At 40.7% G+C, this 13,537-nt stretch overlaps 1 protein-coding gene across 1 annotated transcript in view; it reads left to right on the top strand.

Annotated features, from left to right (window-relative positions):
• DGKB (diacylglycerol kinase beta) overlaps positions 1-13,537 on the top strand; it is a gene marked incomplete at both ends in the record, with an annotated part of 346,918 nt that overhangs the window by 258,379 nt on the left and 75,002 nt on the right. Inside the window, 1 exon segment of the mRNA XM_081346260.1 lies at positions 354-549. Within this exon segment, the coding sequence (XP_081202386.1) occupies positions 354-549 (196 nt within the window).

Consider the following 13,537-nt stretch of genomic DNA (forward strand, 5'->3'; position numbering starts at 1 on the left):
TTTCAGAGTCCTGGGAAAAGCATGTAAAGCAAGCTGTTGTGGTCCTTTTACTTTTCTTGTTTCTGTCAGACAGTTATTGAGACAGGCGAGTGGCAGCCACCCCATTTTAAAAGACAAAAAGGTTTGAAATTTGTTAGATTTTTCCCAGTGACTGGTTTGCTGGGAGGGGGACGGAGGGAGAGAGAGGGAGAGTTCAATTATTTCATAAATGGAACACACTATAGTTTTTTTATACATAGCATAAAGGTAAAAAATGATATATGCAGTGTTATCTTCAGTTTAGATGTCAAAAGGGTTTTGTGGCTCCCAGTGTTTTCTTTTCTCTGTCTCTATTTGTTGTTGTTTTTTGGCAATGTGATGGAATTCAGATAGATCTGAATAATATTTCTTTGGAAGGAATTGCTATTTTGAACATTCCAAGCATGCATGGAGGATCAAATCTTTGGGGTGAGACCAGGAAAAGGCGAAGCCATCATCAATTTGAAAAAAATAGGCCAGATAAAAGGATCACTGTTACAGATGCTAAGGAATTGAAGTTTGCATGCCAAGGTGAGTTTCCAATTTTAAATGAATAGTTGGTTCTGGGTTCAAACTTTCAGATTTTAAAATAACAGAAAATAATAGATCAAGCATTAAAAATAACAGAAGATTGTTTAACATATGAGGGATTTTCTGGTGGAGGGGATTTATAGAAAAGCGCTAACTAGGCAGGTGAAAAGTTTATGTCTATCAGCTTTTTAAACAGTATGCTTCCTGTCTGGGCTCAGAATTTGTGACTTTTTGACAGTTTCAAAAATGGATTTTTATTTCCAAATTAAATATACTTTCTTGGCTGATATAAAAATACATTTTTACTAGAAATGTGTGTACAATTTGTACAATGACAGGATTTGCTGCATTTTGCAAATGACAAGGTTTATTCTACATCTTGCCTTGAGAACTGACATACATACATACATACATACATACATACATACATACATACATATATATACACACACACATACATATATTTGTTAATCTCTGAATAGTTTAATAAATATCTTATTTGTTGCTTTTATTTCTTGGGTGAGACAATATTCATTAGCTTGGACAAAATCTACAGAATTGCTAGTTCATATAAGGTTTTTTTGCACGCAGGTTTCTATTCCTCTTAATATTTTAGTTATCTTAATAGGCCTTGGAATTAATTTGCAAACAAGTTCTTTCCATCAATGGCAAAATGTCAGTAGAAGCTTAGCGTTGTTACTCAGTTTTTCTTTTAATCCTAATGCAACTTTGCCAGCCAAATAGATGTTTTGCTTTATACACAACTATTTAAATCTTTTTCGTGACCTATCTATGCAGGGGACTTTGTAAACTGAAAAGTCTGGCATTGATTAACAGATATGAAAGAAAGTTCCCAGGCATTCTAACTAACTGCTACAGGAATTGAAATGTCAGCACTACAATGTTAGCAAACAGTTCTGTTTCTGTAAAGGAAGTGTAAAAGCAGTTTTGACTAAGATTAACATGTCATGCAAAAAAAATTTTATTGTTGGATGGGCAGCCTGTGTTTGCACCACTGTAGATGTGGTAAGGATTAAGATTAACTGTATAGGCAAATAGAAGGATTGAGTTGAAAACCAATTTGTAGGAAATCCCACAGAAATGATGCTAAGAATAAAGAACTTAAAAGTAGATTACAGACTAGGCATTTAACTAAGTGTAGGAGCCTGCTGGACATTTATAGGATAGAGACAGATACTTGAGCAAATAATAGGAAGAGACAGAAATACACCATGTCCAATGGAAATTATGTCAATTATAGTTGAAAACATTGAATATGTTGCTTTCTTTGTTCCCCAAAGATAAAAGCATATTTATGAAAAGTAGAACAGACAAAGATGGTGAGGGAAAGATTTGGGTTGAGACCAAGAATGTAATATATAACAGAGGCATGGAACAAAAGCAACAAAAAAAAAACATAAGGAAAAACTAAACTTTTTGTTCAAGACTATCTACAGGACAATTGAATGATTAAAAAGGAATGGGCATCACTTCAGAAGTGGTACACTATAGGTCAGAAGTTATAGCATTTCTCCAGGCTTGGATGGAAAGCAAAATATAATTGATATTGTTTTTGATGAGTAAAGCAAAGGGGATGATGTTGAAGGAATTCTCCTTTTTTCAATTTCTACTCTTTGGCTCTGCAAACTATTTGACTGCTTTTCTTCTGGCAAGGCCTTGAAACAAGGTTCTGCAAGTGGAGAAAAGCAGAAGAAAAGTCTAACCCCAAACTCATCTATGAAAATGTTTTTTCTCCTATTCATGGATATAAAGTCCCTTGTTAACCTCAAAATATATACTTTCAATATGGCGTTTCTATATCATTAATAATGTTACAGAAGAAAATCTATTTCAGCTTTATCATATGTGAGATACTTGTATTTAAGGAAGGAAAACAGAGAAGACATGCTATTGGTTATTTAATCAATTATTATCTTGAAAATATCAGCCATTCATCTGATCATATATACACCATATCCACAAAACATAGGATCGCAGTGAGTGAGAATATGCTTAATTCTGTTGGTTTATTTTTATGATTGTCTATATTTATTCCAATCTGAATACTAATTTAATACATATTCTCAGATGGATGTAAATAATTTTGTTATGCCCTTTTTCATTCATATTCTGTAATATATATATATATATATATATATGTATATATATATATATATATATATATGGATCTTTGGTCATTCGGGTTTTTTCCCCGCGTAGAGTTGAAGGTGTAGGAGCAACGTTTCGATGGAATCCCATCCGTCATCCTCAGGCTGGTGGCTTCAGCTTCCTTCTTCTGGGAGAAGCATGTGGTAGTGGCTGTTTGTTCCTCTTTTTTAAACTGCCAGAGGGGGTGTGTTCTGTGGGTGGAGGTGTGCTCTGATTGGGTGGGGGATTAAGTGTGTTCTGATTGGGTGGGAGTGTGTTTTGAATGGTGGGTGTGTTCTGATTGGGTGGGGATGTGTTTTGAGTGGATGGGCTGGTCTCAGCTGCCAGCCTTAGACCTGAGTGAGTTGTGCAATAAGCAAACTGACACCCACTATAAAAACATAGCACCACCACAAACACGAAGCCGAACAAAAGTAGCACAACTCACCAGCTCAGGTCTAAGGCTGGCAGCTGAGACCAGCCCATCGACTCAAAACACACCCCCACCCAATCAGAACACACCCACCATTCAAAACACACTCCCACCCAATCAGAACACACTTAATCCCCCACCCAATTAGAGCACACCTCCACCCACAGAACACACCCCCTCTGGCAGTTTAAAAAAGAGGAACAAACAGCCACTACCACATGCTTCTCCCAGAAGAAGGAAGCAAGAAGGAAGCTGAAGCCACCAGCCTGAGGATGACAGATGGGATTCCATCGAAACGTTGCTCCTACACCTTCAACTCAACGCGGGAAAAAACCCGAATGACCAAAGATCCACATACAAACACCCACGAAAACCTCAGAAAACACACACACACACACACACACACACACACACACACACACACATATATATATATATATATATATCACATTCAAATGTAAGAATTGATTCATTAATATTTTTAAAAAATTCTTATCTACCTGAAACACTAGTATAAAATGGAATACTAGTTGAAAAATAATAAGTACAGCAAATAACACTCTTTCACTTTTTTATTTATTTTGCATTTCTTTTAAATGCAAGTTATAGGAAATGGTATTATCTGACATTCGTCTTTCTTGCCTGACCTTATTTATATTACAAACTGAAACAGCTGCTATAGGTAGGTAGCAGCTTTTAAAAGGAGCACCATTTTCATGTCTTCTGTATAGGTTTTTCTCTTCTTTTTCTCTCTGTTTTTAAAATGTTACCTGCAGTCAGAAGAGGAATTCTCATTTTCATATTATGCATAGGAAGGTGTAGAGCTAGTAATGTGAAAATATCAATGTTATGTTTTTGGCACTTATACTTGCAAATTAAATGATCCCAAAGATCGGTTTTACTGTCTCAATGCTTGTGTCTCAATGCTGTAACCTAAATTTCTAGTATAAGGACCTAAACCAGAGTTATCTTTGTGGGCTTAGAGTTGGTAAGAATTAGTTTTCTAAGGAAGCAGCACACTGCCAAAAGTTATTGAGACCTCCGAGCAGTTGCCAGTTAGATTGGCTCTAACCACTGCTATACCCTTTTAGTAGAACTACTGACATTCTGCTTTTGTCTTCAACCAGATGTCATCCATTATTGAGAACATTCTCTCTGCAGGTGCATTGGATTCACTGCACACCAAAACAAATTCAGTTAGCAACAGAAGATTTTATGGGGTACTTTTTAAAAAGATAACTAAAAGCTAATCTCACTATCATTAAAAAATACTGCATGTAAAAGAGAGAACTGAACAAAATAGTGTTCAAAATGTTTATAAGATGTATAGATGTATAGATATATAGATGTCTATGTTGTATAGTGAGTTCGTTGCGCAGGAATGAAGGAAGACGAGGCGAGTGAGTTCAGCAATGAACATGTTTATTTGCTTGCAGGATCTGAACTAGAGAACTGGGCTGCAGCTTGCAGCAATTTATAGCCTGGCCCCTAGGCAGCAGCCAATAGGTTTAAAGCAGCCTATTGCCGCCTAGGGGCAACCAATAGCAGCCCTGGAGATGGGGTGTCTGAGGTGCTGGGAGCCGTTAAGTAGCTCCAGCTTACCACGTGGTGTTACAATAAAGCCCAATACATTACACCCCTCCCCTCTTAGAATGAACAACATCATAGCAACAACAAGAATGATTACAACAATACAGTTTTAACAATAATATGAATAGGCTTCTGTTGACAGTACACTAAGACATTAAAACAACATTATAGCTCCATTATTTTTAGTACAGTCTCATAGTCACAATTAACACAAGGTACATTCAACATTATAGCTCTTTTATTTAGTCACATAATCTGCTAAATAAGTAGGAGGTCCTTGTGGAATGTCTGAGGGATTCAGTCACTTTCTGGTCTACCAGCTTACCCACTGGGCCGGGCAGACCAGTGTCTCTTAATACAATTGAGTCAGGATGATTCGGTGCTCTCTGACTGGCCTCTCCAGGTTGGCCCACCCCAGAGTCAGTGTTTTCAGCAGAGTCAGCCCAGCAGCTGTGAAAGTCAGGTTGGCTTGCTCCGTCAGGGGATCCATGTTGCACTTCCGGACTCCCCTCTTCTATGGCCAACTCCTCATTGCATGAGCTGTGAGAGCTTACAGAATCTATGCATGGGCTGGCTTGGCTGCCAGATTGGGGACCTTGCAAGGGACTTATGACACAGTCCTCACTTAATGGCCATTCTGAAAACCACTTTCTGAGTTGATCAATGTGGCGTCTGACAACTCACCCTCCCTCCAGCCCCACTTCGTAAGAGAGAGGGCCTGATGATTTAGTAATTTTTCCAGGCACCCACAGATTCCCATGCCCATAGTTTCTTGCCCAAACCCCATCGCACACTTGCAGCCCCCTCAGGGGTTTTGGTCGAGAGGCTTCTGCTGCCACTCTATCTGGATGCAACCTGTCCAGTTTCATGATCAAACACCTCCCCCATCATAGTTCTGCAGGGCTTTTCCCAGTTGCAGTGCAAGGTATGGAATGCTGGCAAAGTAAAAAATCTGCCAATCTGTGATGCCAGTCCCCAGTCACTATGCGGTACAGTAATTCCTTTGTGGTCCTTACCATTCATTCAGCTTGACCGTTACTGGACGGATGAAATGGGGCAGACGTTTTGTGTCTGATGAGATTTGCTCTCAGGAAAGCCTGAAATTCAGCAGCAGTGAATTGGGCCCCATTGTCTGATACTAAGATATCTTACAACCCAGCATGTCAGAGTTTTCTAAGCACCTGGATGGTCCTAGCAGTTGTCATGTTTGCAACTGGAATCACTTCAAGTCATTTGGAGTGGCTGTCTACCACTATAAGGAAGAGTTGTCCCTGAAAGGGCCCAGCAAAGTTTATGTGAATTCTAGACCAGGGAGTGTGTGTTTGCTCCCACATGTGAACTGGAGTGTGGCATTTCAGGCCTTGATTGCTGGCATGTATAACATCCATGCACCTGTGCCTCGATGGCCTTGTCCAAACCTGGCCACCATAGGTAGCTTCTAGCTAAAGCTTTCATACGGACAATACCCAGATGGCCTTCATGCAGTGACTGTAAAACTCTATCTCTCAGTGAAGTGGGAACTATGACCCTGTTCACCAATAGGATACAATCCTTGTGAGCTGATAGCTCATGTCTTCTTGTAAAATAACTCTGGAATTCAGAGCTTGGGCTTTTATCCAACCACCCTGTGTGCACCCATGAAAGTACCCTACTTAGCATCTGCAGCTATGTCCCCTGCGTGGAGAGGAAATTCTGGCAAGTCCTGAATGGACAGAATTCTGGCTGCTGGGGCCGGATCTGGTTCAATTAGTGGCAGTGGAAGTCTGCTCAGGCCATCAACATGGCCCATTTCTTTGCCGGGTTTGTGAACCAGCTTAAACATGTATGCTGATAGAAAAATAGACCATCTCAACATTCTTGGGGAAAGTATGTGGGGTGTTTGTTTGTCAGTTGTAAAGAGTTCCAGTAGTGGTTTGCAGTCTGTGAAGACCATGAAGTCCGTGCCATATAAGTAGTCATGGAAATTTTTAACTCCTGGTACAATGGCTAAGGCCTCTTTGTCAATTTGAGCGTAATTATGCTCAGTAGAAGACAGTGTCCTTGAATAAAATGCAATAGGAACTTGTGATCCATTCTTCTCTATATTACTCAAGACCACCCCCACCCCATAAGGGGATGCATCACATGCTAAACAGACTGGTTTAGACTCCCTAAAATGAGTGACACTAGATTTAACCAACAAAAGTGCCTTTAGGTTTTGGAAACTTTTTTCGTGAATGTTGGTCTATTTCCATGAAGCTTTTTTATCTAAGAGCCTGTGAAGGGGCTCTGCCAATGCGGCCTTGTTAGGCAGAAATGCATAGTAGAAGTTGAGGAGGCCCAAGAATGCTTGTAGCTCTCCTTTTGATTTAGGGCTAGGTGCCATTTGAATGGCCTTCACTTTGGGTTCAGCTGGGTAAATGCCATTAGCATCAATACAAAACCCCAAAAATTCGGTTGAAGAAACCCCAATACTACATTTACTCTTTTTAAATTTGAGGCCTGCTTTACACAGCCTCTGTAGGACAGCTCTGAGCCTGCTAGCTAACATCTCTGTGGATTCTCCAGCAATAAGCACATCATCAAAATAAGGGCAAACACCCGGAATGCCTTTAAGCGTGTGTTCCATGATTCCCTGAAATATGCCTGGGGCAACACTAACCCCAAATTGCAATCGCTTCACTTTGAAAGCCCCTCTGTGAGTCACGATCGTCTGAGCTGCGGCTGTGGCCTCATCAACCGGCAGTTGCTGATAGGCCTGTGCCAAATCTAACTTTGCAAAAATGATGTCCCCTTGCAAAGATGCCAGGATGTGGCTCACCACTGGGACAGGCTATGTGTGCTTCTTAAAGGCCTTATTAATTGTGCTTTTGTAGTCTGCACATATTCTAATTTCTCCGTTGGCCTTAAGTGGAGTTACTATAGGAATTTCCCACTCCCCACCATCAACTGGTTGCAAAATGCCCTGTTCTACAAGTTTGTCTATTTCTGTGTCAATTTTGTGCTTGAGGGCAAAGGGAACCCTTTGAGGCTTAATTCTAATGGGGACCACATTGGGGTCTAGCTTGAACGTTATAGGCAGGCCTGTGTAAGTTCCTAGGGCTGAATCAAAAACATCTGCGAAGTCCTCGCAAACTGACGCTAGACTTGCGACTTGTTTTTGGTTGATATCGCTAATCTGGATGCCTAATGCATCAAACCAATCTAGTCCAATTAGACTCGTTCTCTGGCCCCCTACTACTACAACATCCAGGTGCCCAAAAAAATCCCTTAAATTTAATGGCCAAGTTAGCTTCACCCTTGACTGTGACTTTAGCATTTTGAAAATCTGTTAAAATTATGTCGGAGGGCCTTAGCTTGGCCCATTTTCTGCTGCGACTGCACACGAAATTAAATGTGTCCATAGAAATGATGGAAATGGCTGAGCCTATGTCCAACTCCATTTTGCAGGGGACGCCTTGTAGCTCCACCTGAAGTTTAAATTTGGGTCTGAGGGGGCGTCGGGCCCCTGTACGGCAGGCACTTCTGCAGCTTGCACAAAATCCCTCACAGAATGGCCCCGGGACCCCGATACCTCTCCTGGTTGGATCTTCCGACTGGCGTTTCGATGGCCGGTCCCTCTGGTGAGCTCTGTATACTGCTGTGATGTGGCTGGTTTTGCCGTAGGCCCAGTACATGGCTGACCAGAACCTGCAGTCCACTTGTTGGTGGCAGCTGCTACAACCTGGACATCTAGGTAGGAGATCTGCTTTGTCAGGGGTCTTTGTTGCTTGCTGTTGCGGTGCTGTGTGTTGGGCTGTCTGTTCAGCTTGTTGACTTCAGCGTCTTCTTCTTTTGATTCCTCGATGCATTCGGCATCCTCGTGGTGGACGGCTTCTTCATGATGTGTTGTTTTGGTGGGCCGGATTGTTTGGATGGCTTCCCCGGCGGCTTCGTCTGCCATGACTTCATCCTGGGCCTCAGCAAACGACAGTTTTGCCCTAGTAAAAAGTTTTTGCTGCAGCTTTCGACTGCGTAGGCTGCAGACAAGCTGGTCTCAAAGTCGCTCTATGATGTCAGAAAATCGACACAGGCGTGCAGCCTGCCTCAAGGCCACAATGTACTCCAATGCGGTCTCACCTGGCTGCTGTATTTGCTGTTTGAAGGCATAGCGCCAAGCAATCACCGACATCTTCGGTTGGAAGTGTTCTCCAAGCTTCTTCTTCAGATCAGCGTAGGAGACTGACTCCAGCGGCATTGGCGCAAACAGGTTTTCAGCCAGACTGAATGTTGCTGGGCCACACACACAGAGCAGTGTGGCAGCCTTAAGTCCATCCTCTGCAACCTGGTTCACCCGAAGGTAGTTTTCAACCTAGGACAGGTACGAGGGCCATCCTTCTGGTCGCTCTCACAGCCTTCCAACCTTGGGCATTCTTCTGGTCTTCACGGCTAGTTCCTGCATCTTCTAATCCTGCTCCTCCTTTTGCCCAGGGACTGATCCACTGAGTTCGTGGTCGCTAGCATGTCTGGCTAGCCGACCGTAGTGGGGGGGAATGCTTTTCCCGCCAGGCGTGCGCTGCCTCTCCCCTAGTGACTTTCAGCTCCTTTGGAGAAGCAAGATCCCACCTTCATCGCCAGTGTTGTGTAGCGAGTTCGTTGCACAGGAATGAAGAAAGACGAGGCGAGTGAGTTCAGCAATGAACATGTTTATTTGCTTGCAGGATCTGAACTAGAGAACTGGGCTTCAGCTTGCAGCAATTTATAGCCTGGCCCCTAGGCGGCAGCCAATAGGTTTAAAGCAGCCTATTGCCACCTAGGGGCAACCAACAGCAGCCCTGGAGACGGGGTGTCTGAGGTGCTGGGAGCCATTAGCTAGCTCCAGCTTACCACGTGGTATTACAATAAAGCCCAATACATTACAGTCTGCATCTTACAAAAAATAAAAAGCACCATTCTCGTAGCTTTGTAAAAGGTCATAAAACCTTCTCTTTACCATAATTCCAAATGCAAGTGCTACAGATTAGCTTAATTAATATTGAGCAAAACATGGATAGGATTTTTGTTATTTTTCAGTGTTGAAGTAGATACCAAGACTGACAGAATGCAGTATATGTGTTCACATGTATAGTATGTGTTTTCTACAGAATGAGTAACATTTCCACTCTTCACTGTCAATCTCAATTAATCAATCACCTACTTTACTAGAGCAGCAAGATTTTTAGTCTCTGCATTGTCTTTGATCATGAGTTTTATTTTGTCTATAGAAGAAAACTTTTAGCTTTGGTCATCTTAAATTGTTTTATCAACCATAACATACAGCATTTTAACATGGTGTGAGTCTGGAATTTTCCAGCTTAGTTGAAAAAAAACAATGACTGAACTTGTAACTTTTTATTTGCAAGCAGATGAGCTATTGTGCTTCTCATAGGAGAGAAGATAAAATAAAATAATCATAGATTTTTATTGCAATAACTTACTGGGCTATGTATATTGGACAAGCTGAAATGTGATTGAATGTTAAGCACCATTACGTTATATAGATAATATTATTTCTTTAGATAAAAGTATTTTTTATTTGCTTCTAGTTGCTCCTAGATTTTGGAATGGGGCAATGACAGTAGCACACAGCCTTTAAGTGCTTTTTGAATGGTCTGTCATAAATTTTATAATGTTAGCTTCCCCTCCCCCAGTCAAGTGGAACATATTCTGTATATAGTATTTGGATGTTTAACAAGAATGAAAATAGATAAATAAATCTTCTTCTTCCACATGTAACTGGATGAAGACTATTGGGGAAATAAGGAGAAGTTGAATAATAATAATAATAATAATAATAATAATAATAATAATAATAATAATAATAATAATAATAATAATAATAATAATAATAATAATAATAATAATAATAATAATAATAATAATAATATAAAGTTGGGAGGGACTTTGGAGGTCATCTAGTCTAACCCCCTGCTCAGGCAGGAAACCCTATACCATTTTGGACAAATGGCTGTCCAGTCTCCTCTTAAAAACTTCCAGTGTTGGAGCATTCACGTGCTTCTGGAGGCAGGTTGTTCCACTGGTTAATTGTTCTGTCAGGAAGTTTCTCCTTAGTTCTAGGTTGCTTCTCTCCTTGATTAGTCTCCATCCATTGCTTCTTGTCCTGCCTTTGGGTGCTTTGGAGAATAGCTTGACTCCCTCCTCTTTGTGACAGTCCCTAAGATACTAGAACACTGCTATCATGTCCCCCCTCATCCTTCTCTTCATTAAACTAGACTTACCCAAATCCAGCAGTCGTTCCTTATATGTTTTAGTCTCCAGTCCCTTAATCATCTTTGTTGCTCTTCTCTGTACTCTTTCTAGAATCTCAACATCTTTTTTACATCATGGTGACCAAAACTGGATGCAGTATTCCAAATGTGGCCTTACCAAGGCATTGTAAAGTGGTATTAGTACTTTACGTGATCTTGATTCTATTCCTCTGTTAATGCAGCCTAGCACTGTGTTGGCTTTTTTGGCAGCAGCAGCACACTGCTGAGTCATATTTAAGTGATTGTCCACTAGGACTCTGAGATCCCTCTCACAGTTACTACTATTGAACAAGGTACCCCCTATACTATGCCTGTACATTTGGTTTTTCTTGCCTAAATGTAGAACCTTACTTTTTTCACCATTGAATTTCATTTTGTTTGATAGCTCCCAGTGTTCAAGTCTGTCCAAATCCTCCTGTATCTTAAGCCTGACTTCTGGAGTGTTGGCTATTCCTGCCAGCTTGGTGTCTTCTGCAAATTTGATGAGTTCCCCATTTATCCCTTCATCCAAATTGTTGATGAAGCTGTTGAAGAGCACTGGGCCCAGAACAGAACCCTGGGGCACCCCACTACACACTTCCCTCCATGTAGATGTGGTTCCATTGAGGATCACACGCTGAATACGACCAGTCAACCAGCTATGAATCCATCTGGTGGTGATGCTTTCTAACCCACATTTTTCTATTTTATTAAGTAGAAGGTTGTGATCTACTTTATCAAATGCCTTACTAAATTATATCCACAGCATTCCTCTGATCCACGAATTTTGTCACTTGGCCAAAGAATGCAATAAGATTTGTCTAGCATGATCTGTTTTTAACAAACCCATGTTGGCTTTTAGTAATGACTTAGTTTGCGTCTAGGTGCTCGCTGATTAATTGTGTGATTATCTTTTCCAGAATCTTCCGAGGTATTGAGGTCAGGCTGATAGGTCTGTAATTTCCTGGATCCATTTTTTCCCTTTTTGAAAATGGGAACTACATCAGGTCTTTTCCAATCCTCTGGTAGTTCCCCAGTGCTCCAGGATCTTTGAAAAATATAGTTCAGTGGTTCTGAGATCACATCTGCCAGTTCCTTGAGAATCTTGGAGTGTAATCCATCTGGTCCTGGTGATTTGAACTCGTCTAGGCTGGACAGGTGCTCACTTACCATTTTCTTGCCTATCTTAACTTGTGTTTCTATTCTGTTTTTTATGGCACTATTTTTGATAGGTTGGTCTGTTTTTTCCCTTTGTGTAAAGACAGATGCAAAAAACGAGTTAAATAGTTCTGCTTTCTCCCTGTTGCTTGTCACCTTCTTGCCACTTTCACCCACTAATGGACCAATCATTTCCTTCACTTTTTTTCTTGTTTTTTACATGTTGAAAGAAGCTTTTTTTTGTTATTGTTGACTTTGGTTGCAAGCCTTAGTTCATTTTGATTCTTAGCTTTCCTCACTTTATCTTTGCAGTCTTGGGCTATTTGCTGATATTCTGACTTAGTTATGTGCCCCTTTCCACTTTCTATACTTGTCCTTTTTATCTTTCAATTTGTCAGAGAGTTCTTTATGCAGCCACTCTGGTTTCTTCTGAGAGCTGTTATTCTTCCTCTTCACTGGTATTGTCCTAGACTGGGCTTTTATTATCGCACTTTTCAAAATTTCCCAAGCTTCTTGAGTTGTTTCCCCTTGAGGATTCTCATCCATGGAATCCTTCCCAAGCCCTCTCTAAGTTTATTGAAATAAGTTCTCTTAAAGTACAAGACTCTAGTTTGTGTTCTATTGCTTGTGCTTCCATAATGTTGAATTCCAATATTGCATGATCATTTCCTCCCAAGATTCCTGTGTCTTCAACACTTTCTATCATTTAATTTCTGTTGGTGAGAATTAGATCCAAAATGGCTAATCCCCTAGTTCCCTTCTATACTTTTTGGGTGACAAATTTGTCTGCTAGGTTTGTCAGGAATCTGATCTTCCTCTTGGTGCACAGTCTGTCTCCCAGTTGATGTCAGGGTAGTTAAAGTCCCCCATTACTATTGTGATGTGCTTCCTGTATACCTTAGTTAGCTGACTAGCAAAAAGTTCATCTATTTCCTCTGTTTGGTTAGGTGGCCTATAGTATACACCTATGACAATGTCATTCCCCCCCCCTTTTATATTGACCCAAATGCATTCAAGTTTACAGTTTTCATTACTGTTGTGCTCTATTTCTGTAGAGATGTAGTTATTTCTTATATAGAGGGCAACTCCACCTCCTCTTTTATTTGGTCTGTTTCTTTTAAATAATTTAAATCCCTCTAGCTGTGTGTTCCGTTTGTGGGTTTCATCCCACCAAGTTTCCATAATGGCAACAATATTATATCTGCCCTCATTAACCTGAATTTCTAGTTCACCCTGTTTGCTGTTCATACTGTGTGCATTGGTGTATAGACATTTGAGTTCTTTATGTCTGACCCTGTGTTTACTTTCTACATAACCTGTGTGGTGCCTGAGTTCCCCTATTGTCTTACCACCTATTTGGTTAGTACACTTTGTGTGGCACTCGCTAATAGAAGCTTGATTTTGCTTGACAGCA

This window comes from Vipera berus (assembly GCF_964194415.1).
Source record: "Vipera berus genome assembly, chromosome: Z".
NCBI lineage: Eukaryota > Metazoa > Chordata > Lepidosauria > Squamata > Viperidae > Vipera > Vipera berus.